The 26808-nt window shown below is 45.8% G+C and overlaps 1 protein-coding gene across 1 annotated transcript in view; it reads left to right on the forward strand.

The window, feature by feature from the left end:
• LOC147727954 (uncharacterized) overlaps positions 1-26808 on the forward strand; it is a 271926-nt gene that overhangs the window by 123449 nt on the left and 121669 nt on the right. Inside the window, exon 3 of the mRNA XM_086961862.1 lies at positions 22851-22950. Coding sequence (XP_086817988.1) covers positions 22851-22950 — 100 coding nt within the window. The remainder of the gene's footprint in view (positions 1-22850; positions 22951-26808) is intronic.

Consider the following 26808-nt stretch of genomic DNA (forward strand, 5'->3'; position numbering starts at 1 on the left):
CAATAAAGGGTTAACATTTATTGAACAGTCTTTCTTCTCGTACAAGAGAAATGTATTGCCACAATTGCAAGACTTGTTATGATAAAAAGTATGTACAGTAAGATAAGTATTGCGAAATAATACTGTAAAAGCATTGATATGGTTTCTAAGCCATACAATGGTTTAAAAGTAATAAAACATATATACAGTCATATATACATTAGGCTAAAATACTCAACTGGTGCTTCTAACTACGCCTACCCCAGTGTACCTGACCTAAGCCTAATACGTGGGAGGGGAGTAAGTAAGTAGCTTTAAGTTAAGTTGGTTTTGCCAAGGTTTGCTTCAAGAATTCTCACTAAGGGTTTAGTCAACACCATACCTCTGAATAGAATGATGGAGGTCTGGTATCTCCTTCAGGGTAGAACTCGGTATCCCAGTCACCCGCAAGGGTAGACCAGAAACGCTGGAGCTGGATTTCTCTGCAGGAGAAAGGCAGCGTCTCTCTTCAGTGCGTCGAGGAGGAGGAGGGGGGGACAGCGTCCGCGGGCAGCTGGCATCTGCTGGGCTCTTCGCAGAGGGACGGCTGTTCAGCTCCTAAGCTCACCACACCATCGTTCGCGCTTTAGCAGCGATAATGGTATCAGCAGCTTCGTCAAGCGACGGGCAACAGGCTGCAGCAACAGGGGGGCTCATTGCTTAAGGCAACGTTGGTAATATTTATACCTGAAAGGTGCCTGGTTTGACGTAAGTTTGCTGGACATAAGACGTCAATTAAAGATGTCACTAGGAAGTGATAGCTATCAGTTGCTCATTAGAGTTCCATTACTAATCAAAACACAGCAAGCGGGGATTTCCAGGTTTGCTGAGTTTTTATCTTGTTGAAGAACTCGGAGTGTTAATCTAGGAATCTCAGATAGTGACTTCTGCTCTGTCGTTGCACTAATTGGTTGCAAAGGAAGTGGCAGAGAACTATTCTGGAATGTGGCTCTGTTCGTGTGAGGCCAGAGATGACTTTCTGAATATTGTACTTGAACGGTTATGCCAATATAGGGAATAAATGGATTTATAGCCGAATAGGGGCATACGGTCACAGTATCGATCAGGATCCTAGATAAGAATGCAACAATGTATGGTATTCCTTTTGATGATGTTATTACAGTTGCCACAATGTAAGCAAGGCCTGGTTCCTCTGTATATGATGGATGTCTTGGTTTGTGTTTTCAGCAACTCTCCCAAATTTTTCCCTCTAGTAAAGGCAAAGATTGGTGGTTTATCAAAAATGGCGTTGAAGTCGGGTTCTGCCTTCAAAATTCCCCAATGGTTTTTAATGATTTTTTTTAATTTTATGCTTGATGTAGAGAATTTCGACACCATGGTCGTTCTTGTCTCATTGATCTTTGTGCGTGCCTTTGAAAAGGTCATTTCTCTTCATGCTGTTCACCTTTTGTTTGGCTGTCATTATTATGTCTTTGGGATATCCTCTGTCAGCAAACCTCTCTCCCATCTCCTCCAGTCTTGTTATTGCTTTGTTAGGGTCTGACGTGATTCTTTTGGCTCATCATTTGTGAGAGGGGAAGATGACGTTTAAGAGCTGCTTAATAAAAGCTGTTGAAACGTAAGGTGTTATTTTTATCTGTGCTCTTGCGAAATATATCAGTTTCAGTCCCTTAAGGGGACAAAGTAATCAAAACATCAAGCATAAAATTTTTAAAAATCATTAAAAACCATTGGGGAATTTTGAAGGCAGAACCTGACTTCAACGCCATTTTTGAGCTTCTCTGAAGGTATCTGTGACCTACAGGTAGCTCACAATCGTCTGGTTGGAAACACCTGTGCTAAATTAACCTGAGCTTTTAACCCCTTGGTAGCTGTAACACAGTGTTTCAAGTATTTATGCAGTACCAAAACAGTAACAAGTCAAAATGCAAAACAATCAAAACCCCAAACCAAATTAGAAGAGTAGAGTAAGATTTCATAAATGAAATCACACCAATGTGGCAAACATCCAATAAGAAGCACCATAAATCATTTGTTTTTAAAGTTTTAAGTAGAAATAGCACCAACAAGTACAATGATTGTCAACGGTCACGGTAAAACTGATCTAGTCACAATTTCACGATTACTGCAATGGAGTGCGGATCAGATGCACTAACCAAGTTCGTCCTGAGCAAAGATTTTACCTTCTCACTTAGGGCATCATTTGCCCGCCATCCTCACGGTAAAAGGGACCACCCGCCATAAGGGCGGGGGTCCCTTGGGGGCAATTAGGATGCGCCTGCCACAGTGGTGGGCGCATCCCGTGATCCAGTTGTGGATGCTGAGAAATTCTCGGCATGCTTGGTGGCACTTGATGGGTGGATGAAGCAGAACTATCTCCGCCTCAATGGTAATAAGACAGAAGTTCTTATCGTTGGTCCCTGTCCTTCCATCTGGACATCTGCCTGGTGGCCCATAGAACTGGGCTCTGTCCCTGCCCCGGTGGACACAGTCAAAAACCTTGGCATACTTCTTGATTCTAATCTAGCCTACACTAATCATGTTGGTAATGTTGCGGTAAATGCTATGGCATCTTGAAGGTCCTGAGGAAAATCCTGGACCTACTGCCTCCCAGCACCAGAAAAACAATGGTACATGCCTTGGTCACCTCCCATTTAGATTATGGGAACTCCCTCCTATGTGGACTCATACAGTTGCAACGCGTCCAGAACGCAGCTGCCAGGCTTGTCCTGAACCTCCCTAGAAGGGCCTCTGGGAAACATGCATTGCGTTCCCTGCATTGGCTCCCAATAAAGGATCGAATTAAATTTAAAACTATGTGCATTACCCATCGCATAGCTCACAAAAAAGCACCTTCATATCTCCAGGATTTACTTCCAATCTATCGTCCTTCACGCCCTCTTAGGTCGATGGGCAGCATGCTATTAGTGGTTCCACGGATCCACAGAGCAAGGATGGGAGGACGGTCCTTTAGACACCTTGCCAGTAAAGACTGGAATGACCTACCCATCGAATTGAGGATGGAACCGTCTGAAACAAGGTTCAGACAGAGGCTGAAAACCCATCTCTTCCCCAAGACATAATCAGTATAGTTTCCCCTGGCCCAAGTGCTCATCCTCCGTGAGCTAAGCTGAAGAGATGTTTAGTGGGATTTTCAACGCGGGGACGCACTGTTCCTTGTGCAACCAGGCGCTTAACAAATGTCATTAATAATTTTAACATTGCGGCGGGCGGAGCTGAAAGCACCGGCCGCCGCAATGCTAAAAATACATTTTGTGCTTTCCAAAGCACAACGTGACCGGCACCGTGCGGTGCCTGCCACGTTGTTCTTTGAAAGGCAGGTGGGTACCATAGGTAACCCCCATGTGCACCCCCCACCCCCGGAGTCCATGTGTACCCGCAACGGACCTCCCAAGCGGACTCTGCATGCCTTTCCGTGGCGGCATTGGCATTCACAAATGCACATACTAATATGGCTGGCGGTGTCTGAAAGACACCACCTCCATATTAAACCCTTTTCCACCCGGGCAACATGTCGACCGGGCGGAAAAGTGGCAGACGGTCTTTCCGTCCGCCGCTGACCCCCCAGCCATTATAATATGGCGGGGTCTTTTCTGCAGGGATGGCACCCGCCATCCTAATGGGGCCCATAGTCTTTCAAGTGCAGTCCACCACAAGAGTACACTTCTAAAGCCCTTCAGGACCGGCACTTAAAGACTCACAGGGTGTCAGGCAGGGGCCAATAGCTGGGTGCAGTCCAGGTCCACCAGGGACGTGAAGGAACCTACCTGCTGTAATCAGCACCAGTCCGAGAGCCGTGAGGGGAATGGCCGGGTGCTTTCCTTTGCCTTTCCGAGCCGTGAGGGAAACGGCCAGCGGGACTACCACTACCAGCAGCCCCGGGGTCACAAGGCGCACCTGCGACACCTCTGCCTGCGCCCGGAGGTGCTAGAAAAACGCCACGCCCCCTTTCAAGGTAACCGGAAGGACATAAAACCAACAGACCATATCCGCAGCGCGGGCGTCCGCCGGGCGAAGCCCGGGCAAAGGGCGGGCCGTCTGTGACCGTCCGGGGCCGGAGGAGGCCGGGCTGGGCCACCCCTCTAAGCTGCTATAAAGGTGAGCCTGTTATTCAATATGGAAAAACGTAATATTAACTCCACCTCCCAGCCTACTAAAGCTCCCTCTGTTATACCCGCCTCTATCGAAACCATGCTGGAAGATGCCTTTAATTTAGTCTCGACAGAGATAGCTAATACAGAAAGAAGAATGTCTATGGGATTGTCAAACTCGCACCGAGAACTACCAGAACCTCAGTCTATTTGTACGAATGATGTCTTGCCGCCCTCCCCAGTGGTTACAATTATAAAAACAGTTTTGCCGGCCATGCCATCCGCTGTTTCACCAGTGGACTGTAATACAATCACCATCACAGACTCCCAGCAAGATCTCACGCCCTAACTGTTACTCCCACCCCGACTCCTAGTGATAAGACTGTTGGAGGGAAAAGGAAGAGAGGTCCTACTAAACCAACATTAAATAAAAGGAAACAACCACCTCGTAATAAAGGGCAACCTACTCCACAGAGTATGTGGTCCCGAAGGAAAACCACATCCAGCGGGGGTTCTGACATAGAGATTGTACCGTCATGTGACAGCAACACCGTCGCTGCCTCTACAAGAAGAGAGAAAAACTTTGCCTGTACACAGACTGAGCCAATAACGGGAAGTGTTACACAGGATAAATTAAATGGGAACTTTATTGAGACCATAGTTGATTCAGTTTTTAAACAAATGAAAAGTCAAATGGACAAACAGTTTAATATGATTTTTAAAAGACTGGACAGATTAGAAAGCCTGGTAAAAAAGGAAGATGTGAAAAGGAAAGGTGCCATTAGTATTGATCAGCTAGGGGGAGACCGATTCCTGAAAGATATGGAGGCTGTCAACAGGGGCATTATGAGGGGGAAGGTCCACCTGCAGTGCATTAGGCACTAAGTGTAACCAGGGATAATGATACAGGGAAAAAACAGATTCTGCCCTCACACAGTCTCACTACGGACACACCATCTCAGACCGCGTTGCATGTAGTAGATAGGCAGCCCTGTTCTACTGGTGGGGCGGTGGGAGCTCCAATGGAAGACTTCCAACCAGCCTCTGCCAAACCGGGGAAATTGGAAAAAGCAGCTTCCGACAACGGTTCTACCGATGTTACATGGCCCAAAAAACAACTAGGGCCAGTCCTTCATTTGCCCCCTGAAGCTTGCCCGTACGTCTTAATCCTAGCAGTTGCCGTCCCCCCCTGAAAGATGAACAAAGTGAGTCTTGGGTTCAGCTAAAAAATAAGTGCATTGATTGGCTGTCCAGGCACAAAGGTGTTGGGATGCAGATTTCTAGTGAAATCCTGACAGTACGACGGGTAGGTTGGGTTGGCCCCACACCTAAGAATATTAATGGTGGTTGTATAGTCATGAACTTCAGGCATCCCTCAACCGTAAAATACATACTAAATAGTAACAATACCCACTTTAGTCCTTCAACTGCTGTGACCCCATTACCTTTGGGATATTTTTACAGACTCCCACAGAGATCACACAACACAGTTACACCAATTTACCCATTATCTAACAGGTTTAGTGCCCTATCTGATCTAGAGAGCCAGGGTTGACCATCAACGGGCACCCCAGATGTCATAGAAAGGTGCATGACCAACGACAATGGCCCCCTTGATAATAATAAACCAAGCACCACTATCATAGCTCCCACGGCTTGTGTGGGGGTAGCATCGCCACGGGAATTAAATACAACTGATCTTGTCACCATTGTGGCTACCGCTACAGATAGGTTAACCGTATTAAGCTGGGGCATTGCCAGTCTAAAAGCAAAAATGGAATCCTTAGACTGGATTGACTGGATTAATAATTTCGACATCCTAATGCTCCAAGAAACATGGTGCAGCAGTAGTCTGCTTCTTGAAGGCTATACTTGCCATAACTCCATTGTACCATGTCCGGCCGTGGGACGACCCAGTGAAGGCCTATCAATATGGATAAAGATCACTTCAGGATGCCATACCAAAACCTTGGAGACTAATGATGAGAATTTCCAGGCTTTAATCTATTCCAGTAGGATAAAGCTGTGTTTAATTAATTTTTATAATAATGATTTTATATCACAACCGAATAATAATTTTATAAAGCTGTTCGATTTTATTGATAAAACAGTGGGTGGACAAAGCTACGGTAAATTAGATGGAATCATCTTGGGAGGTGACTTTAATGCCCATATTCACAAGGGAAACGCCAACCCAGTCGCCCCTCCTGGTCTGGTGTTACCCTGTAAAATAGGGGAGGAATTACTCAATCACCTAGCCACTCGTGATTTAATGAATGTTATGGAGATAGCTAGTCGCATCACAATTGATTACATATTTATATCCTCCCTACTTGTGGACTGTTTAATAAAGGCTGACGTCCCTAGCACTGTATATAGCGACCATTATCCTGTTCTGACTATTTTTAAATCTATTAAAAGATCGGATAAGCGACAGGAAATAGGGGCAACTAACCTGGCGGCATCAACGGATAAACTCAGGGTAATTTGGAAGGGGATAGACAATAAAGGGCTTTAAGCATGCATTATTAACAAGTACCCTCAATTGGTTGAAATCTGTTTATCCAGCGAACACCAAGGTCCTGAAATTATTGAAGCTTTTGCACGGCTATGTGTAGCTTTTTAAAAAGGAGATTTCCAAACCAGTTACACGTCCTAAACAAGAACCTAGGTGGTTTGATAGCTCTTGTTCCAAAGCAAACCGGGAACTAAGAGTGGCACTCTCAGCAGATCCACGGGATCAGCCCCTGGTAAGACTACTGAGGACACACTATAAGCGTACCACAAAAACTCGGGCTGAAGAGCTACTGAAGGACCAGTGGGAATCCCTTGCCCGCACAGCCGCACCGAAAGATGTTGCCGGGTTTTGGGGCAAGGTTAAATCTTTGAGGTCTATAGCATCAAACATTACCCCCATTAATTGTAATATAACAGGTAAAATGTGGGAAGATCATTTCACAAACATTTATGCTGCACCTTGCGCATCAGCTAACATCATCTACCCAGTCATGGCACCTAACATCACGATAATGGATGTGGAAGACGCTATAAATCAAAGTGCAGGCAACAAAGCACCTGGTCCTGATGGACTGTCCATCGATCAAATTAAATCGGAGCCTGAATTTTGGTCACCTCTACTGTGTAACGTTTTTAATAACTTGTCCCATACCCCTGCCCCGGAAACGCGGTCTAATAGTATCATCGTCCCCATCTTTAAGAAGGGTGACAGACTCAATCCTAGCTGGTATCGTCCAATATCTCTAATTGATAACATCTTAAAGATTCTAGGAAGAGTCATTTTTAATAAGATCAGGGCTTGCGGGGAGGACATTAAGATTTTACACTTGTGTCAGTTGGGTTTTAGAAGCAACGTGGGGACTGTGGAGCAATGTTTGAATTTAAACCTAATAATGGGAAAATACACTATAGCCAAAAAAGTCCCACTGTATTTGGGTTTTATGGACTTACGTTCTGACTTAGATTTTGTTAACCGCTCTCGATTATGGGTGGTTCTTTTAAATTATGGGTTGGATAAAGCACTTGTATATTTCTTGGCCCATTTGCACAGTGACTTGAAAGCCTGCGTTAGGATAAACAATGAAGGGGAGGTTTCAGGGGACATTTTAATAGGCAGGGGGGTTAGGCAAGGTTGTGTCTTAGCCCCCCTGCTTTTTATCTTGTATATAAATGAATTAAGTTACTCATTGTCTAATTTAACAAGTGATGTCCCCAGCATTAATGGTACACTACTCCCCGTTCTTTTATACGCGGATGATGCAGTCCTTATGGGCCGCACACCCAATGCACTGCGCATTTTAATAACGGGCTTTATCTCGTATATGGCGGATCTTGGCCTGTGCACTAATTTCAATAAATCATACATAATGTCATGCGGGCCCAAAAAACACAGCATCCAGCACATTGTGTCAGGGAGTGATACCCTAAAAAGCATTAGCACTTTCCCCTACCTAAGCCTGATGTTCTCAAATACAGGATCTTGGCAGCCCCATGTGGCGCATGGGAGGAATAAAGTGGGTAAGGCAATAAATTCTATTATCAGCCTTCGACAGCCTAAACGTGCTGAGGTAGTAATTCCGCTACTACAAATCTATAGAACTCAATGCCTACCTACGGCAACCTATGGCGCAGAGGTGTGGGGGCACTCAAATAGCGCTAACATACAGACTGAAGAGAATAGATTCTGTAGAAAGATTTTGGGGGCGTGTATTTCAGCACCCACTTATGTTTGTCATAGGGAGCTGAATCTTTTTTATGTGGAGGATTTCATCAGGTCAAGGCCGGCATTATTTTGGTTAAAAATATGGCGGAACCCTGCCGCTTTTTTGACCCAAGAAAAATTCACGGATTGTTTAAGGTGTGACAGGGCAAATCACATACCCTGGCTAGGGGCAGTAAAAAGAAGCTTGGCAAGTGTGGATATGGAGCACTTATTTTCCTCCGCCATAGCTTCTGATCAATCACAACATAAGCTAGTAAGAGGGGCATTGTATAATTTATATCAGAAAGAAAGAGAAACGTCTGAGTATCATAAACCGGTCATCATAAGATATATCCCCCTTCAGGCACAGTGTGGCAGGTATAACAACATGCCACAGGGATACCTCCGAAAAAACCTGGGGAGGTGGAACAGAAGTTTGCTCTTTCGTCTTAGGGATGGGAGTAATAAATATTCCTTATTATTCTCATTGGGCTTTAATAAAAACCTGGGAAATTTGCAATGCCCCTGTAACCTATGGTGTAAACAAACCTTGTTACATTTTTTGTTTTTCTGTGGTTTCTATGCTAGATATACAAAACATTACCTAATTCCCTACATTAAAAAGCATGCTGTGGTGGATTTTAATCTAGCATTTAATGAATTATTGCTGTTAAACTGTGATGAAGTCATTTTTAGAGTAAGTTGCTTTCTCCAATCTGCGATACGTTCTCGAGCAACTATGAATACGTCCTGATAAATCGAATCATTTGCACATTATTGCGGTTTTAATAAGAGCTTGAACGTTTATTTATTGCGTATTTGCACTATGCAGCAGTCCCCACTGTATATTTGATGACACTGTATATTTGATGACACTTATCATAAAATGTTTCTGTTATATAATGTTTGCACTTAGTTAATTAGTTTACATTGTGCTTACATTTAATGAGCGTCAGCCTAGATTATAAAGTATGATGTATTTTTAAACATGTTATTATTAGATTGCTCCCATCTAATACAGACTGTTAGGCAACCATCGCATTGATCGGTTGTGTTTTTAAATTGTTTTTAAAATGTCTTAAATTGTTTATAATGAAGATTGTTGTGATGAATATGTACTTTTATGGATGTTTTTATATCCGAATAAAGATCCCTTTGACTTTGACTTGAGCTGGGTGCAGGCCAGGTCCACTGGTCAGCAGGTTCCTGAAGATGAGCCAATTAGGGACATGGCTCGAATCATGTTGACCATTTAAGAAATGGATCCATATTAATATCTCTCCCTAAAGAACTCTCCCTCATTTGTAATCATACCAACTAAAGGTTCAAATAAACTAAGGGATACTTACTAGCCAGGTATTTTTAAACCACATACCATCATCCCCACTCCCTTACACTTCTGAGAACAACTCCTTTATCATTGATTAGAAATATCATCAAGTGCTCCTACGTAAGTGGTAGGTCATAGCGAACCCCGATCCATAGCGGATTGGGATGAAGCATGCCACCAAAGGGTAACCCTGGTGGGTGAGGGTGGGTGAGGGTTCCACGAGAAAAACTAATGTTTTCCCTACCATAGGAGAGGCTTTTTTTCTGACTTAACTGTACTGGGTGTCTGTTTTTCAGAATTATTACATGTAAAGGAGGCCAAACCAAGTATGCCCTCTTATTCCCCCTTTTTCTGTTTGGTACCGATAATGCATTGTGTCAAGGTATTTTCAAGATGGCAAAAGACTTCAGCAACACTAAACTTTGCTTTGTTATTTTTCCAGTTTGCACATGTCTTCAGAGCCTTGTGGGTGCAACCATTCCTTGGATGTCGTTGTGTATACATTCAGCTAAGCATCAACAGACCACAATCAAAAGAACACATTAAACAGTGCACCAGTTACATAAGCAGAGCTCATAAACGTGACAGTGTAGAGCTCAGAAGCTCCATATAGTTGGGATTCCCGAAGCTCACAACCGTGCTAATCATACCATTAAACAATCATACTTCACAGAAATCATTAGTCAGAAGAGCCCATGCACAGTTCATAGCACTATATGGTTAGATTACATTAAGCTTTTTTGTAGTAAATAATTTTTTTTTAATTTTTGCAACACAACCTATTACGGTCACGCCCCAATAAGGAGCATCACTTATGTTAATGAACAAGTACACTGTTAACAAAGTTCCTCAAGAGCCTGTACCACAAAGAATGTAACACCTTCCTCCCTCAAACAGTGTTGAACACCATCTTCTGATAGAGATGTCTGTGTAGCAACATAGCCATTAAAATTGGCAGCTTAAATAAGCCAGTACCAAAGTATCAGCCACTGCACTAGTATTGTAAGCAAAGAGGCATCGTCTGGCTAAACAGGTATTCTGTTTAGTGTTCTAGATCATTACAAGGTTCTTATATTTATCAGGCATTACCTATGATCTTCTTGCCAGCATTAAAATATTTTAAGGGCTAAGATGCCATAGTGATAGTAGGGGAGATACTGTCTTATTTCAGTAGATCGCCAACGTAGTTTTAATGGTTCCTAGACTGTTGCGTGTGATAGATGATCTGAAAATGATTGGTATTTTATGGGTGGGGAGCCCAAGTCAAATTTCAGTTTTATTTATCAAAGTGTAAGTGGGCAGTCATATGTAAAAAGTCTCCCAGCCAACCACATCCCCTCTGGGAAACTGTTCTCTCAAGTTTAGTGAGGTAAAACCAATTGAATATGTCAGTTGGGAGAAGATCCCCAGTGGCAGTCTGTTTCAGATTCAGGTGTAATACCCAGTGTCCTAATTTAACAAAATTTAAACACTATGATTTATCCAATTGGAATTTCCTTTGCTTCAACTCAAACGTAAGTACCTCTGTACCATGGAACATATCTGAAATACTAAGGCCATTTCCTTTACTCCATTGGTCAGTGGCCAAGTTTCAGGTCTGGTGTAAATACTAATTTATAATGAATTGGTGTATGTGAAGAGGGTAATGTTGTCCAAGCAGTCCTATCAGTCACCGCATGCCACGCTTTGAGGGTTGTTTCGTGTGGTTGCTTAAATATGCATTTGCCAGCCTATCATGTTTTGGTCTCCAAATTAAATTCAATATATACTGGCCTCTCACTGCTCTGTCCATAAGGGGCCACTGTTTCTGCAAGGAACCAGTCTGCAGTAACTCTTATTTGAGCTGCTTTGTAGTAGGTGATAATCTAGGGGAACAAGCCTCTCCCACCATGTTGTGGCTGCCCTATGTGTGTGTAAGATAGCCTGGCTCATATCCCTTGCCAAATGACGAGTAATATTAGTTGTTTGAATGTTGGAAAAAATCCTTCTTTACCAAAATCATGTATTCTTAGCACTCATTTCAAGAGTTGATTCTAGTAAGCCAGGTGAGGTAATGTGGTGACCATCTAAGACAGTCATTTCTCAAAGTTTGCAATTGAGGAGGAAAATTGGCGTTATAAAGATTGTATTAGGAACAAAATTGATAGCCCAATAAGTAATTTATTTCTTTTTCCATTTGAATGGGGTTCAATTTAGTTAATTTGTCAACTTCCCTTGGGTACATAGTAAGGGTGAGAATGTGGGATTTGGCTAGATTGTTCTTGAATTTGGACGCTTACTCAAATTCAGTAAATACTTGTTACGCCTTCAGGATGGATGGGGTTGATAACAAGACATCGTTCAGCGAATAGTAACACTTTGTTCCACATCCCTTCATCTACCGTAATCTGTGCTGCAAAGGATTCTATGGCAGCAGATACAGGGGACACTCCATTCGCTCCCCCTCCCCAATGGGATGCATCTCGATCTCTAGCCAATGATTGTTACATAGGAATTAAGACTATGGTAGTTAGCCATCACAATAGAAATTCAGTTTACTCAAATTCCAAATTTATGTAAGATTTTGGTAAGAAAGGACCAGTTCTCCCAATAAAAAGCTTTTTCAGCAGCAGAGACACCAGCACTCCTAGGATTTATTTTTCTTTTTTTCGACCAGGTGGAGTTTCCTCCGTAAATCATGGGTTTATCTACCTTTTATGAATCCAGATTAATTTGGTTGTATTGCTAGGATTTTTGTGTATAATTAAGCATTTAATAAAACTATTGGGCTGTATGATTCACAAAATATTGGATATTTGGTGGGGGGGGGGGGGGGGGTGTTCTCTCCATGCATCCCGGAGACCAAAATAAGCAAGGCAATTTTTACTATAATAGGCATCCGTCCCAATGATGTCTGAGTACGGAGGGATGTCTCCTGACTTGAGGCTCCCTATGATGCTGAGAAACTGGTTTTGACCAGTGTTATGAGTGTATACTGTGGTTATCGTGAATACACTTCCCTCTGAGGCCCATGCTTATTCTATCTTCCCTCCTTGTCTGATTATATTTTAATAGGTGATACCCTAGTGAGTTATTAAAAAAATAAAGCCACTCCATTGTGTTTTGTTTTAGCTGATGATTTGAACATTTCTGGGTACGATAGGTGTCTAAGATGGTGTTCAAACCGTCTTTGGAGATGGGTTTCTTGTAAGTCAACAAAGTCAAACTGGTCCTCCAGAGGAAAGCACCATAGTTTAGCATGTTTATTTGGAGAATTATGCCCTTCGCTCTCTATGATTCCCATTTCAGCGAAATAGGAAAGAAGCAAGGATACAACCCTGTACCACCCAACGAGTGGATTTCATTGGGTGAGCTGGAAGTTTAGCCCTGCAAAGAGAAAAGAACCTTTACCGTTCGTTCATGATGGAAACATTTAATTAGCGTATGCATTTCTGTTTCCATCCCCATTGACTCCATCAGCGCCCACCGTTTTGAGCGATTTACCAAATCGAAGGCGCTAGATAGGTAAATGAAAGCCAAATTGCGGGAACCCTTTTTTGCTATTATGTATTTCCAAGCTAGCATGTAAAAGTTTAGGCAGTGGTCTATTGTCCTCACATATTGTCTAAAACAAAATTGCACATTCAACAAAATCTTGTTTTCAGTAGCCTATAATTTCAGACGCACCAGTAGTACTCTACCAAGTATCTTTATGCTGGAGTTTATCAATAATACGGGTCTGAAGCAAGATGGTAAATGCGGGACCCCTTTTTTGTAGATCAGGAGAATTATGGTTGTCCTGCATGATTCCAGAATTTGTCCCTCGACAACATGCCTAAATATTTTTTTATAAAAGCGGTGCCCACAGTTCCGGTTTAGATTTAGCATTTAAGTCCTTGAGAAATTGCATCATGTGGTTTTTCAAGTACTTCTTTAGTTGCTTTTTAGGTCTCGCCCTGGAATTCGCATCCGAAGGATGCGTCCAGGGCGGAGACTTATAGTCGTCTGACACGGGGGAATGAGGGACACAAAACTGTGACGAGCGGCTGGATTGAGCTGCGTGCACGCGCGTCAACATTCACGCATGCGCACATCACAGCCACACGCATACACAGCACTCACGCATGCGCACATACACACGCATACACAGGCACACCCCCGTCACCTACACGCATACACAGAGACCCCTCCACACACACCAGCCCCTCTCCTCTCGGCTCCACACACACGCACACGCATTTACACTTACACAGACACGCAGGCACCCAGACAGGCAAACCCCCCCCCCCCCCGTCACACACACGCATACACACAGACTCCAGGACACATACACATACACACACACATGCACGCTCACACACATACACAGTCCGCCGCCGCGCGCGCGCACACAGAGGCCCCCCCCCCACAAGGCGAAGCCCCACTCACCGGCATCCTCAGTGCAGCGGCTCCCACCGGCAGCAAGACTCTTCTTCCCTTCTTCGGCACCGGGGCGCAGGGTAGGCTCCTGCCTGCTCCGGTGCGCCAAACAATCGCGGCTCTTCCGTGGGAGGCGGGGTAGGCTCCCGCCCTCCTACTTCCGGTTGTCCCGCCCGGCCTGCCTGACTTCCTGTTCGCAGGCCGGCGGAAAACGAAAGCGGGAGTCCGCCGTAATTGCTTACCTTAGGGCAAAGGAGCGTGTGTGCGCGGCGGTTTCCTTTGCCGCGCGCGTTGATTGGTGAATGCGCAGTGAGTATTTTTTATAAAACTGTAAAATACTTGAATCAAATGCGCATCACGACGTCTGCGCATGTCCGTGACTTGGTATGATACAAGGAGGCAGGAGAGGAGAGTGTGCGAGCGGCCGGTTTCCTTTGCCGTGCATGTTGTTTTGCCAAGCGTGTTGTTCGTTGAGGGTGGAATGCGCAGTGAGTTTTTTATGAGAAAATTATTAGGTACAATTGCACGGACTTGATTCCTGGAGTACACCCTGTCCACGCACAGAGGACTCCTGAGCCGTGGATGGATCTGGTTTCCCAGGCGACCGATGGCCGGGTTGTGTGCCTGGCCCTCTCCATCAAGTCTTCGTCTGATCTGTTTTGATAAGGACGGGTCGGGTGGGTTCGTTGTTATGGGTGATTGATTTTTTTTTTTGTAAGTACATTCCTCCAAGATACAGTGAAGCGTTTAGTACTTTGGTATTGCGGGTACATTTTGTCTCTTACCTCGTAGCTTCTAATCTACGGCCTTGTGCTGTTGCAGGAACATATCATTTTGCCATTTTGTTCAGACATTGACCAAGCTTAGCTCCTCTGACATAAACCAGTGCACGCAGAAGAGGTACCCGTTTTATGCCACAAAAGGAACAGTAATGATGAGTGCAGAGTGAGTGCAGAGTGCATGCAGTGAGTGCAGAGTGACAGTGAGTGCAGAGTGCATGCAGAGTGACAGTGAGTGCAGAGTGACAGTGAGTGCAGAGTGACAGTGAGTGCAGAGTGACAGTGAGTGCAGAGTGACAGTGAGTGCAGAGTGACAGTGAGTGCAGAGTGACAGTGAGTGCAGAGTGCATGCAGTGAGTGCAGAGTGACAGTGAGTGCAGAGTGCATGCAGAGTGACAGTGAGTGCAGAGTGACAGTGAGTGCAGAGTGACAGTGAGTGCAGAGTGACAGTGAGTGCAGAGTGACAGTGAGTGCAGAGTGACAGTGAGTGCAGAGTGCATGCAGTGAGTGCAGAGTGACAGTGAGTGCAGAGTGCATGCAGAGTGACAGTGAGTGCAGAGTGACAGTGAGTGCAGAGTGACAGTGAGTGCAGAGTGACAGTGAGTGCAGAGTGCATGCAGAGTGACAGTGAGTGCAGAGTGACAGTGAGTGCAGAGTGACAGTGAGTGCAGAGTGACAGTGAGTGCAGAGTGACAGTGAGTGCAGAGTGACAGTGAGTGCAGAGTGCATGCAGTGAGTGCAGAGTGACAGTGAGTGCAGAGTGCATGCAGAGTGACAGTGAGTGCAGAGTGACAGTGAGTGCAGAGTGCATGCAGAGTGACAGTGAGTGCAGAGTGACAGTGAGTGCGGAGTGACAGTGAGTGCAGAGTGACAGTGAGTGCAGAGTGACAGTGAGTGCAGAGTGACAGTGAGTGCGGAGTGACAGTGAGTGCGGAGTGACAGTGAGTGCGGAGTGACAGTGAGTGCAGAGTGACAGTGAGTGCAGAGTGACAGTGAGTGCGGAGTGACAGTGAGTGCGAAGTGACAGTGAGTGCGGAGTGACAGTGAGTGCAGAGTGACAGTGAGTGCAGAGTGCATGCAGTGAGTGCAGAGTGACAGTGAGTGCAGAGTGACAGTGAGTGCGGAGTGACAGTGAGTGCGGAGTGACAGTGAGTGCAGAGTGACAGTGAGTGCAGAGTGACAGTGAGTGCGGAGTGACAGTGAGTGCGGAGTGACAGTGAGTGCGGAGTGACAGTGAGTGCAGAGTGACAGTGAGTGCAGAGTGACAGTGAGTGCGGAGTGACAGTGAGTGCGAAGTGACAGTGAGTGCGGAGTGACAGTGAGTGCGAAGTGACAGTGAGTGCAGAGTGAGTGCAGAGTGACAGTGAGTGCAGAGTGACAGTGAGTGCGGAGTGACAGTGAGTGCGGAGTGACAGTGAGTGCGGAGTGACAGTGAGTGCGGAGTGACAGTGAGTGCAGAGTGACAGTGAGTGCAGAGTGACAGTGAGTGCAGAGTGACAGTGAGTGCAGAGTGACAGTGAGTGCAGAGTGACAGTGAGTGCAGAGTGACAGTGAGTGCAGAGTGACAGTGAGTGCGAAGTGACAGTGAGTGCAGAGTGACAGTGAGTGCAGAGTGACAGTGAGTGCAGAGTGACAGTGAGTGCAGAGTGACAGTGAGTGCAGAGTGACAGTGAGTGCAGAGTGCAGAGTGACAGTGAGTGCAGAGTGACAGTGAGTGCAGAGTGACAGTGAGTGCAGAGTGCGTGCAGAGTGACAGTGAGTGCAGAGTGACAGTGAGTGCAGAGTGACAGTGAGTGCAGAGTGACAGTGAGTGCAGAGTGACAGTGAGTGCAGAGTGACAGTGAGTGCAGAGTGAGTGCAGAGTGACAGTGAGTGCAGAGTGAGTGCAGAGTGACAGTGAGTGCAGAGTGACAGTGAGTGCAGAGTGACAGTGAGTGCAGAGTGCGTGCAGAGTGACAGTGAGTGCAGAGTGACAGTGAGTGCAGAGTGACAGTGAGTGCAGAGTGACAGTGAGTGCAGAGTGACAGTGAGTGCAGAGTGACAGTGAGTGCAGAGTGACAGTGAGTGCAGAGTGAGTGCAGAGTGACAGTGAGTGCAGAGTGACAGTGAGTGCAGAGTGACAGTGAGTGCAGAGTGACAGTGAGTGCAGAGTGACAGTGAGTGCAGAGTGACAGTGAGTGCAGAGTGACAGTGAGTGCAGAGTGCATGCAGAGTGACAGTGAGTGCAGAGTGACAGTGAGTGCAGAGTGACAGTGAGTGCAGAGTGACAGTGAGTGCAGAGTGCGTGCAGAGTGACAGTGAGTGCAGAGTGACAGTGAGTGCAGAGTGACAGTGAGTGCAGAGTGACAGTGAGTGCAGAGTGCGTGCAGAGTGACAGTGCGTGCAGAGTGACAGTGAGTGCAGAGTGACAGTGAGTGCAGAGTGACAGTGAGTGCAGAGTGACAGTGAGTGCAGAGTGACAGTGAGTGCAGAGTGACAGTGAGTGCGAAGTGACAGTGAGTGCAGAGTGACAGTGAGTGCAGAGTGACAGTGAGTGCAGAGTGACAGTGAGTGCAGAGTGACAGTGAGTGCAGAGTGACAGTGAGTGCAGAGTGACAGTGAGTGCAGAGTGACAGTGAGTGCAGAGTGACAGTGAGTGCAGAGTGACAGTGAGTGCGAAGTGACAGTGAGTGCAGAGTGACAGTGAGTGCAGAGTGACAGTGAGTGCAGAGTGACAGTGAGTGCAGAGTGACAGTGAGTGCAGAGTGACAGTGAGTGCAGAGTGCAGAGTGACAGTGAGTGCAGAGTGACAGTGAGTGCAGAGTGACAGTGAGTGCAGAGTGCGTGCAGAGTGACAGTGAGTGCAGAGTGACAGTGAGTGCAGAGTGACAGTGAGTGCAGAGTGACAGTGAGTGCAGAGTGACAGTGAGTGCAGAGTGACAGTGAGTGCAGAGTGAGTGCAGAGTGACAGTGAGTGCAGAGTGAGTGCAGAGTGACAGTGAGTGCAGAGTGACAGTGAGTGCAGAGTGACAGTGAGTGCAGAGTGCGTGCAGAGTGACAGTGAGTGCAGAGTGACAGTGAGTGCAGAGTGACAGTGAGTGCAGAGTGACAGTGAGTGCAGAGTGACAGTGAGTGCAGAGTGACAGTGAGTGCAGAGTGACAGTGAGTGCAGAGTGAGTGCAGAGTGACAGTGAGTGCAGAGTGACAGTGAGTGCAGAGTGACAGTGAGTGCAGAGTGACAGTGAGTGCAGAGTGACAGTGAGTGCAGAGTGACAGTGAGTGCAGAGTGCATGCAGAGTGACAGTGAGTGCAGAGTGACAGTGAGTGCAGAGTGACAGTGAGTGCAGAGTGACAGTGAGTGCAGAGTGCGTGCAGAGTGACAGTGAGTGCAGAGTGACAGTGAGTGCAGAGTGACAGTGAGTGCAGAGTGACAGTGAGTGCAGAGTGCGTGCAGAGTGACAGTGCGTGCAGAGTGACAGTGAGTGCAGAGTGACAGTGAGTGCAGAGTGACAGTGAGTGCAGAGTGACAGTGAGTGCAGAGTGACAGTGAGTGCGAAGTGACAGTGAGTGCAGAGTGACAGTGAGTGCAGAGTGACAGTGAGTGCAGAGTGACAGTGAGTGCAGAGTGACAGTGAGTGCAGAGTGACAGTGAGTGCAGAGTGACAGTGAGTGCAGAGTGCGTGCAGAGTGACAGTGAGTGCAGAGTGACAGTGAGTGCAGAGTGACAGTGAGTGCAGAGTGACAGTGAGTGCAGAGTGACAGTGAGTGCAGAGTGACAGTGAGTGCAGAGTGACAGTGAGTGCAGAGTGAGTGCAGAGTGACAGTGAGTGCAGAGTGAGTGCAGAGTGACAGTGAGTGCAGAGTGACAGTGAGTGCAGAGTGACAGTGAGTGCAGAGTGCGTGCAGAGTGACAGTGAGTGCAGAGTGACAGTGAGTGCAGAGTGACAGTGAGTGCAGAGTGACAGTGAGTGCAGAGTGACAGTGAGTGCAGAGTGACAGTGAGTGCAGAGTGACAGTGAGTGCAGAGTGACAGTGAGTGCAGAGTGAGTGCAGAGTGACAGTGAGTGCAGAGTGACAGTGAGTGCAGAGTGACAGTGAGTGCAGAGTGACAGTGAGTGCAGAGTGACAGTGAGTGCAGAGTGACAGTGAGTGCAGAGTGACAGTGAGTGCAGAGTGCATGCAGAGTGACAGTGAGTGCAGAGTGACAGTGAGTGCAGAGTGACAGTGAGTGCAGAGTGACAGTGAGTGCAGAGTGACAGTGAGTGCAGAGTGACAGTGAGTGCAGAGTGACAGTGAGTGCAGAGTGACAGTGAGTGCAGAGTGCGTGCAGAGTGACAGTGCGTGCAGAGTGACAGTGCGTGCAGAGTGACAGTGCGTGTAGAGTGACAGTGAGTGCAGAGTGACAGTGAGTACAGTCACTCAGCACCACCACATTATCAGTCAGAACCACCACAGCATCACTCAGAACCACCACAGCACCACTCAGCACCACCACAGCATCACTCAGCATCACTCAGCACCACCACAGCACCACCATAGCACCACTCAGCACCACCACTGCATCACTCAGCATCACCACAGCCCCATTCAGCACCACCACAGCATCACTCAGCACCACCACAGCACAAAAATGTTCTCTCAATGTTTCAAGCTTTATTACAAATGTCACAAAAAGATGTTAATATTTCACTTCTGTTCTTGGATTTTGTTACAATAAAATACACTGAACATAATCTTCACAAAAGTTATTTACAAAAGTTTAAGCTATTGCCATTATAAATTACAATCACTTTTATTAAGTATTAAAAAAAATTAAAAGCCATTGTTATTTGTAATATCAATACATCTAAGTCACGTAAATACAAATGTTGCATTACAAATGCTATAGGTGTCACATTTGCGAAAGTTATAACTATTGGCATTGTAAATGACAAAGCTATTAATTTAGCTATTTTCAAAACCAACACATAAATGAACGTTTGGTGAATTTCCAATAAAATATTTGACTTTTTTACTAAGATATTATTATACTGTTTTATGCAAACAAAATTTAGATACTGCATAAATAACTTTAATAAAACATATTTTATATGAAGCTTTTTATGTAAAAAAAAATATAGCATAAAGCAAAAAACAATTGCCATTTACAATGCTAATAGCTCAAACTTAAATAATGCGAGACCTATTGCATTGCAAATGCTTGTTTTATTAATTGAGGCTAAAGAGGAGGCTGTACCATGTAAGGGATGTGGTGTTCAAGAGGGTCTGTCCCTCCAGTGGTTCCAAGTTATCGCTCTGGTGTCATGGTGTGACAGCGAAAAGTAGCAGGAGACTCGGTTCTGCTGCAATTTCTTTTAAGGTGGTATGTGCTTCTGCAGTGTGCATCAGCTATAATAATAAAGAGGACGACCAAATGTCTGTTCTCTTGAAATGTCCTGGGGTGACTTAAACGCAGAGCACCAGCTGTAGGGTATCGGGCGGCTAATGATGTTTTCCCCTTAAAAATCAGTGCCATTTTATGTTAGATAAATGTCCCATCTTTTTCCTTGATTGTTGATGCATCTCTAAAATAAGGTGTACATGGGATCGCCTCCAGGCAGCAGTGCCGGTGTAGTGTCCTCAGTTTTGAGGGTGTGCTTTGAGCCTCCTTGTTTGTTGTACAGCAGATTCTAATAGAGTAAAGCACCACCTGCGTTCATTAGAAGGTGGGTGGTCATCTTGTGTGATCACTGGCAGACCCCCACAGGGCCCCTCAAGTTTGCATCCGATATGCCTCAGCACACCAATCAAGCCCTAGTACAGGAGCCTCACTCCAGGTTTACCACTCACCACTTGTCCAGCATTTCTTTTTTCAATAAAACCATCCTCATGGCATGAGTCCAGGCAGTCGCTCCATGCACGAAATCCCGCCAGTTCAGCAATCCCCGTTTACCTGCTCTAGGCCCTCTAGTTGGCCTGTGGCTTCCTATCAGTACAGGCCGCCATCTTGATTACGCCGTGGGCAGTTTGGCTCCTGTCTTGCAATCTCTCAATGTCCTTCTCTCCTGTGAAAGCGAGTGCCTCCTTTCATGTGGATTAGGAACCTGTGTGGAACATAGGGCTCAGAAAGTCTTGGGGTGGTGTTTGTGGGCCACAGGTTCTCTATCCTTTGCCAAAGTGTGCCGCTATTTTAGCTCCCTTTCATGGCTCGCCGTTCTCACTTTTGAGCTCTCTAACCATATCCATCAACATACTCTGCTTAGCATCAAAAGTCCAGCCACCTTTTTTGTGTGATCGGAACCTTCTGTTTTCAGAGATTACCGGATGGCTCACTGCACTTCTGATATGATGTGATGTAGATTAGGCCCTGCAGAGACGCAAAGATTCACACCCAAGCTGCCATGTTGGGGAACCACACCTCTCACTGAGCTTTTAATAGCACTACAACTCCTAAACCAACTCCCTACCCCCCCCCCCCCCACAAGCTAGTCTGATTTAAAGGGCAATTGTGAACCCCACAATATCATATTCTCTGGGGTTGTATGATAGAGGCACGCATGGCTAAACCACGTGTGCCTCTACCACGCAGCCCGATCTACGAATCAGTCTTAACCACGCATTCTTTTACCAAACAATTTTGTGGTAACGGCATGAATGTTAAAGGGGTTTGCATGGCTAAGGTCGCCACTACTCCGACTCCCCTGACCCCCGTCCTAAGCTACAAACCCCCTACCTGCCCCTCCGGCCCAAAACTTTCACACCCCCTGCGCTGTCCCCAAAACTACCTCAACCCCTTACACTGCCCTATAGGCCTAACACCGTAACCCCTATTTAAAAAAACGACTCCAACCCCGTATCCAGACGTAAAATCTACCCTACCCACCCTTACCAGCTCAGAAAAGTACCCCAAGCCCTGAAAAGTACCCCAACCCCCCACCCTAAAAACTACCCTGACCTCCAACTCTGAAATCTACCCCCAACCCATACAAACCGCGCCCCAGCCCCACTTACCACACTGCATCCTCTGGCTCTCTTCCTGTCGTCTTCCTGCTTCCGCCGAGCAGCAGCTAGACCGCGCACTGCCTTGTGTGGGTAAGGCATATGCGTGGTTAAGGCAAGCATGGTAGTGCTTGTGTAGTCGGAACACGCTTGGCTGAGGCTGCAGTGTTCCGACTGTTTCCCATCAGAGATAGCTACCAGATCTACTATCAAGGTAAAGTTAGCCTTGTCTTGTAAGTCACCAGGTTAGGGCAATATAAAAGGGCGAAAGGGACATTCCTATTTTCCAGATGGCATGTCCGTGATAAAGATCTCTAGCTACAGACACCAAACAACAATTCCTATTACAACATACTTGAAGAAAAAAATATTAACATGAACATATTAGTACATTAACTACAGCCACAGGCACACTGCTACGAGTCTCTTCAAATAAGATTCTGGTCTGTTTCCTTGAGACCAGGCCATGAACGCAACTGAACATAACCGCACTGAACTGCCTTACTAATGACAATACAGAGCTATGTAAATGTCTAACTTAACAATTGATGCTTCATGCCACTGATAAGTAAATCTTAGACGCTTGTTTACACTACAAGAGGAAAGGTGTTCTGCTGCAAGTGTCCTCGTATACAAAAAGGGGAATTGATGTTGGGTATCAAAGGAAAGGCTAAAAGAACAACAGTCATCTCTGGAAAACGTTGTATTTTTTAGGGACTGCAGAAAACAATGGTTGGCAGCTAAATTCAAAGCAAAATACATAGGACCTATACTGGTTTTGGGAGGAGCTTTTACCTCGCCACTTCAGACATATCAGAGCATCTAGCAAGGACTGATGGAAGACTGCCCAGTCTAGTTCATACAGATCACTTAGATGACTGACAAAAAGAAGGTTTTGGCCACTTGCTGTCGCTAAGATCTTCGTATTCAATAGGACAAATTAGTAGTTTGGAGTGATAGAGGATTTCTTTTAGGATGGGGAATGTTTCTGTTTGATTGACTCCATGTATATAGTTTGCAAACGTAATCCATTTCATTGATATTTTTTGTGTTTATTTTTCCCCTCTTTTCAACAGGGTGGTTTTTTGCCAAATGTCTTTCAAGTGATGTCTCATCGCCCTGCTGAGTTTAGGGCATTTTTCTCATTCTACAATGCGATTATGAACAAAGAAGAAGGCAAGTAGTTATGGATGCTTTCCTACTTTGTTCTCACATGATTGTGTGTAGGTGGGGCTGTCCATAGGGGCATGTGGGTGTGGGTTCTGGTTGGGGAAAGTAAGTTTGAGAGTTGAGAACTGCTTACAAAGGTAAAGTCCAAATTTTGTATATGGAAGCTCTGGTTTTAGAGAGCCTTCTCACGAACTCCCCCCTCACCCTTGCTGAGGAAAGTGGAAGGTTTACCAGTGCCATAGTGAAGGTGCCCTACAAGGAAATAGATTTTTGCACTCTAGCACATCAGTTTTATGGAACACATATTTTTTGAAATTCTGCTTGCCACCAGTGACACTACAAGTAGCCATGATTCATGCACAAGAAGATATCATGTATGGCTATTACAGTAGATGGGGATCAGCTAATGTGCCATTAGATGTTCCTTGGGGACAGTGTGAATTTCCCATCACTGATGCATTCTATAGGCTTTGGTCTTGCCAAGGTCATAACGTTATTAGAAGAAAATTAGCTGGCCTAAATCAAATCAAATCTAATATATTTATTCGGCATTATACAAAACACCATAAAAGTACATTAAAACTGCTAAAAATACCTGTATTATTTGGAAACTGTACAGCAGCAAAAAAGAGATACAGATATATTAATTAGCTGGCCTATATATTGTAATGCCCGGAGCTTTCCACCACCCTAAGTTTGCTTCAAATAGCTGAGAAAAAATGATGGGACAAAATAGGGGGAATGAACAATAAACTTTTCATTACATAGTGTGATTTTCTTTAATGCAAGCATATTGGACAAAGCGCCAATGCATTGTTGGTATCCAGCGCTATGTAAGGATGGATGTGGTGGGAGTGGGAGCAGGAGCTGACAAAACAAAACAGATAAGGAAGACATTAGAAGTTGGCATTAATTAGGGGTCAGTGGGCAGTATCATAGCATGAAAGACCTAAAATCATGGTTTATGTGCATGCTGGTTGCTTTGGTGAGGTCCTTGTGCTTTTCAGCTGCACTAACTTTATCGATCCTTTTCTTTTTATTTGCCTTCACGTCACTATTTGCATTGCTATATTTATCCTTTGAATACCTTTCATTACTAAAGGGTAGGGCTACAAGTCACTGTGAGGCAGTTTCTCTGCCTCCTTCAGATCATGAGTTGATGTTTAATGATATTTCATCTATGTTGCTATATAAATGTCTTTGTACTTTCATTGCATTGTGGAAGCCACTAATGTCTATGACACCATGCGATGGAGGACTGAATGACTAATAATATGGATGTTTACAATTAAATGTAAGGTGTTTCGTTTTAGCTTCTGCTTATTCACTCTCTGGAAGGGACAACAAGGATGTGGTAGTCAAACAATGTCTTGTGCTCTAATTGAGCTCCTTTGGACCTGACATCCTTGGCATGGTTTTTCTCCAGCTTTTTCTTCGTGTTATTGCAGACTTCGTTTTAGTTGGCCTTAACCCCTTCGACGCTCATGACGAGCTCAGCTCGTCATGAGTTACGCCTGTCGTACGCTCATGACGAGCTGAGCTCGTCATGATACGCGGGTTTCCGCAAAAGTCAGCGCACAGCGGGAAAACCGCTAGCGCGCATAGTGTTAAATCTTTGCGTACTTTACCACTGCTAACCAGTGTTAAGTGCTTGGCTCTCTCCCTAAAACACAGTAACATTGGCTTACACACATTTGGCACATTAAGTTTACTTGCAAGTCCCTAGTAAAAGGGTACTACATGTACCCAGGGATTGTAAATTAAATACAACTAGTGGGCCTGCAGGACTCATTGTACCACCCACTTAAGTAGCCTTTTAAACACTTCTCAGGCCTGCCATTGCAGCCTGTGTGTGCAGTTTTAAACTGTCATTTCAGCCTGGCAGAATAAACTTTTTGCTAGTCTAAATCTTCCTTTTTAATACATATAAGTCACTCCTAGGGTAGGCCCAAAACAGCCTGTAGCCCAGGATGCACTGTATTTAAAAAGATGGACATGTACTATTTGTAGGAGAGTAGGGTCTGCAATCCTATGATCACCCAGATTTTTTGCTTTTGTTTGAATTTAATTTGAATTTAACAACATTTATTGAGCGCGCTTATACCACGCGGTTTCATGGCGCTTTTCGGATTGCGAAACAACAGCAGCAGCAGAGGGAGTTAGGCAGCGAAGGCTTGGGAAAAAAGCAGGGTTTTAAGACTTTTCCGGAACTCTGTGTAGGAGGGTGAAGTGCGGAGTTCCACAGGGAGGGAGTTCCAGAACGCAGGGGCGAGGACCGCAAATTTTGTTCCACCAGCCTTCTTCTTTTTGAATCGAGGAGTGGTCAGTAGTGCCATGTGGGTGGAGCGGAGCTCTCTACCCGGCATATAAGGCTTGATGGCAGAGCATATAAACTCCGGAGCGGTGCCCATTTTGGCCTGGAAGGTAAGGCAGCCAAGCTTGAATAAGGCTCGCTCTTTCACAGGCAACCAGTGTAGTGCCTGCAATAGAGGGGTGGCACGATGAAATTTAGGCAGGCCATGAATCAGGCGGGCAGCCTGGTTCTGCACTAGTTGCAGACGATGAATAGCATAGGCCGGCGCGCCATTATAGATTATGTTGCCATAATCAAGGCGGGAGAGCACCATTGCCATCACTATGATTTTTAGAGCCAGAAGAGAAAAGAAGCGGGAAATCTTCCTGATTGTCCTAAGGGAAAAGAAACAAGAAGACACATCAGAACTAACCTGGGAGTGAACAGAAAGTTGGGGATTAAGGAGGATACCAAGAGTTTTGACTTTGGGAACTGGGAGTGGGGGAACACCAAGTGAGAGGGGCCAGTGGGACGGGGACCAGGGGCTGCAACCACCTCCGGTCAAGACCAACTCCGTCTTGTCTGGATTGAGTTTGAGGTGGTTGCAGTTCATCCAGTCCTGAATGAACAACATGACCGTTTGGACATTCTGGGCGGATGAGGGGGAGTGGGAAAGGTTAAAGATTAGCTGGAGGTCATCGGCGTAATTAAACACCGTGACCTCGAGCTGCTGCAACATAAAAATGAGTGGGTAGATGTATAAATTAAACAAAAGAGGGGAAAGTGAAGATCCCTGGGGAACACCACACACTACCTTGCGGGAGGCGGCAGTGAACCCAGCAAGATGGACCGCCTGAGCCCTCTCGCTCAGGAAGGACTCGAGCCACGCGAAGGCTAGGCCCTCTATGCCCGCCGCCCTGACACGGGTGAGGAGGATGGAGTGGTCCACCGTGTCAAAAGCGGCGGACAGATCTAAAAGGATGAGGGCCTGCGGAAGGTTGGTATCAATGCCCTCACTTAGGCTGTCCATCACTGAGATCACCACCTTCTTCGTAGAGTGGAGGGGCCGAAAGCCCGCCTGGCAAGGGGAGAGGCAGTGATTAGTCTCCACATGGGTGCTCAGGGTGCTGGTCACATGGGTTTCTAAGACCTTACCCAGGTAAGGCAAGAGAGAGATGGGATGATAGTTAGAAGGGGATGATGGGTCGGCGCCAGCTTTTTTTAGAATAGGAATGACGACCATAGATTTATGGGGGGTAGGGACAACCCCATTGCTGAGTGAATCGTTGAGAAGTGTGAGAGGCGGGGTAGGGCAAGCTAGGAAGATTTCTCTTAGGATATGAGCAGGGGCAAAGTCCAGGGGGGAGCCCGACGTCACCCTTTGGAGCAGAGGGAGGAGTGTGGCTTTGGTCAAGAGGGGAATGGAAGTTAATTTAGGAATGGTGGGAGGGGGAGAGGGGTTAGTGAATGTGGAGGATGGAAGAGGGATATTGATCTTGATCTTTGCGACCTTTTCAACGAAGAAATCGTTGAGCGAATCGCAGAGGGATTGGGAGGGGGGGATCGTGGCC

This window comes from Lissotriton vulgaris, chromosome 3_1 (genome assembly GCF_964263255.1).
Source record: "Lissotriton vulgaris chromosome 3_1, aLisVul1.2, whole genome shotgun sequence".
Taxonomy (NCBI): domain Eukaryota; kingdom Metazoa; phylum Chordata; class Amphibia; order Caudata; family Salamandridae; genus Lissotriton; species Lissotriton vulgaris.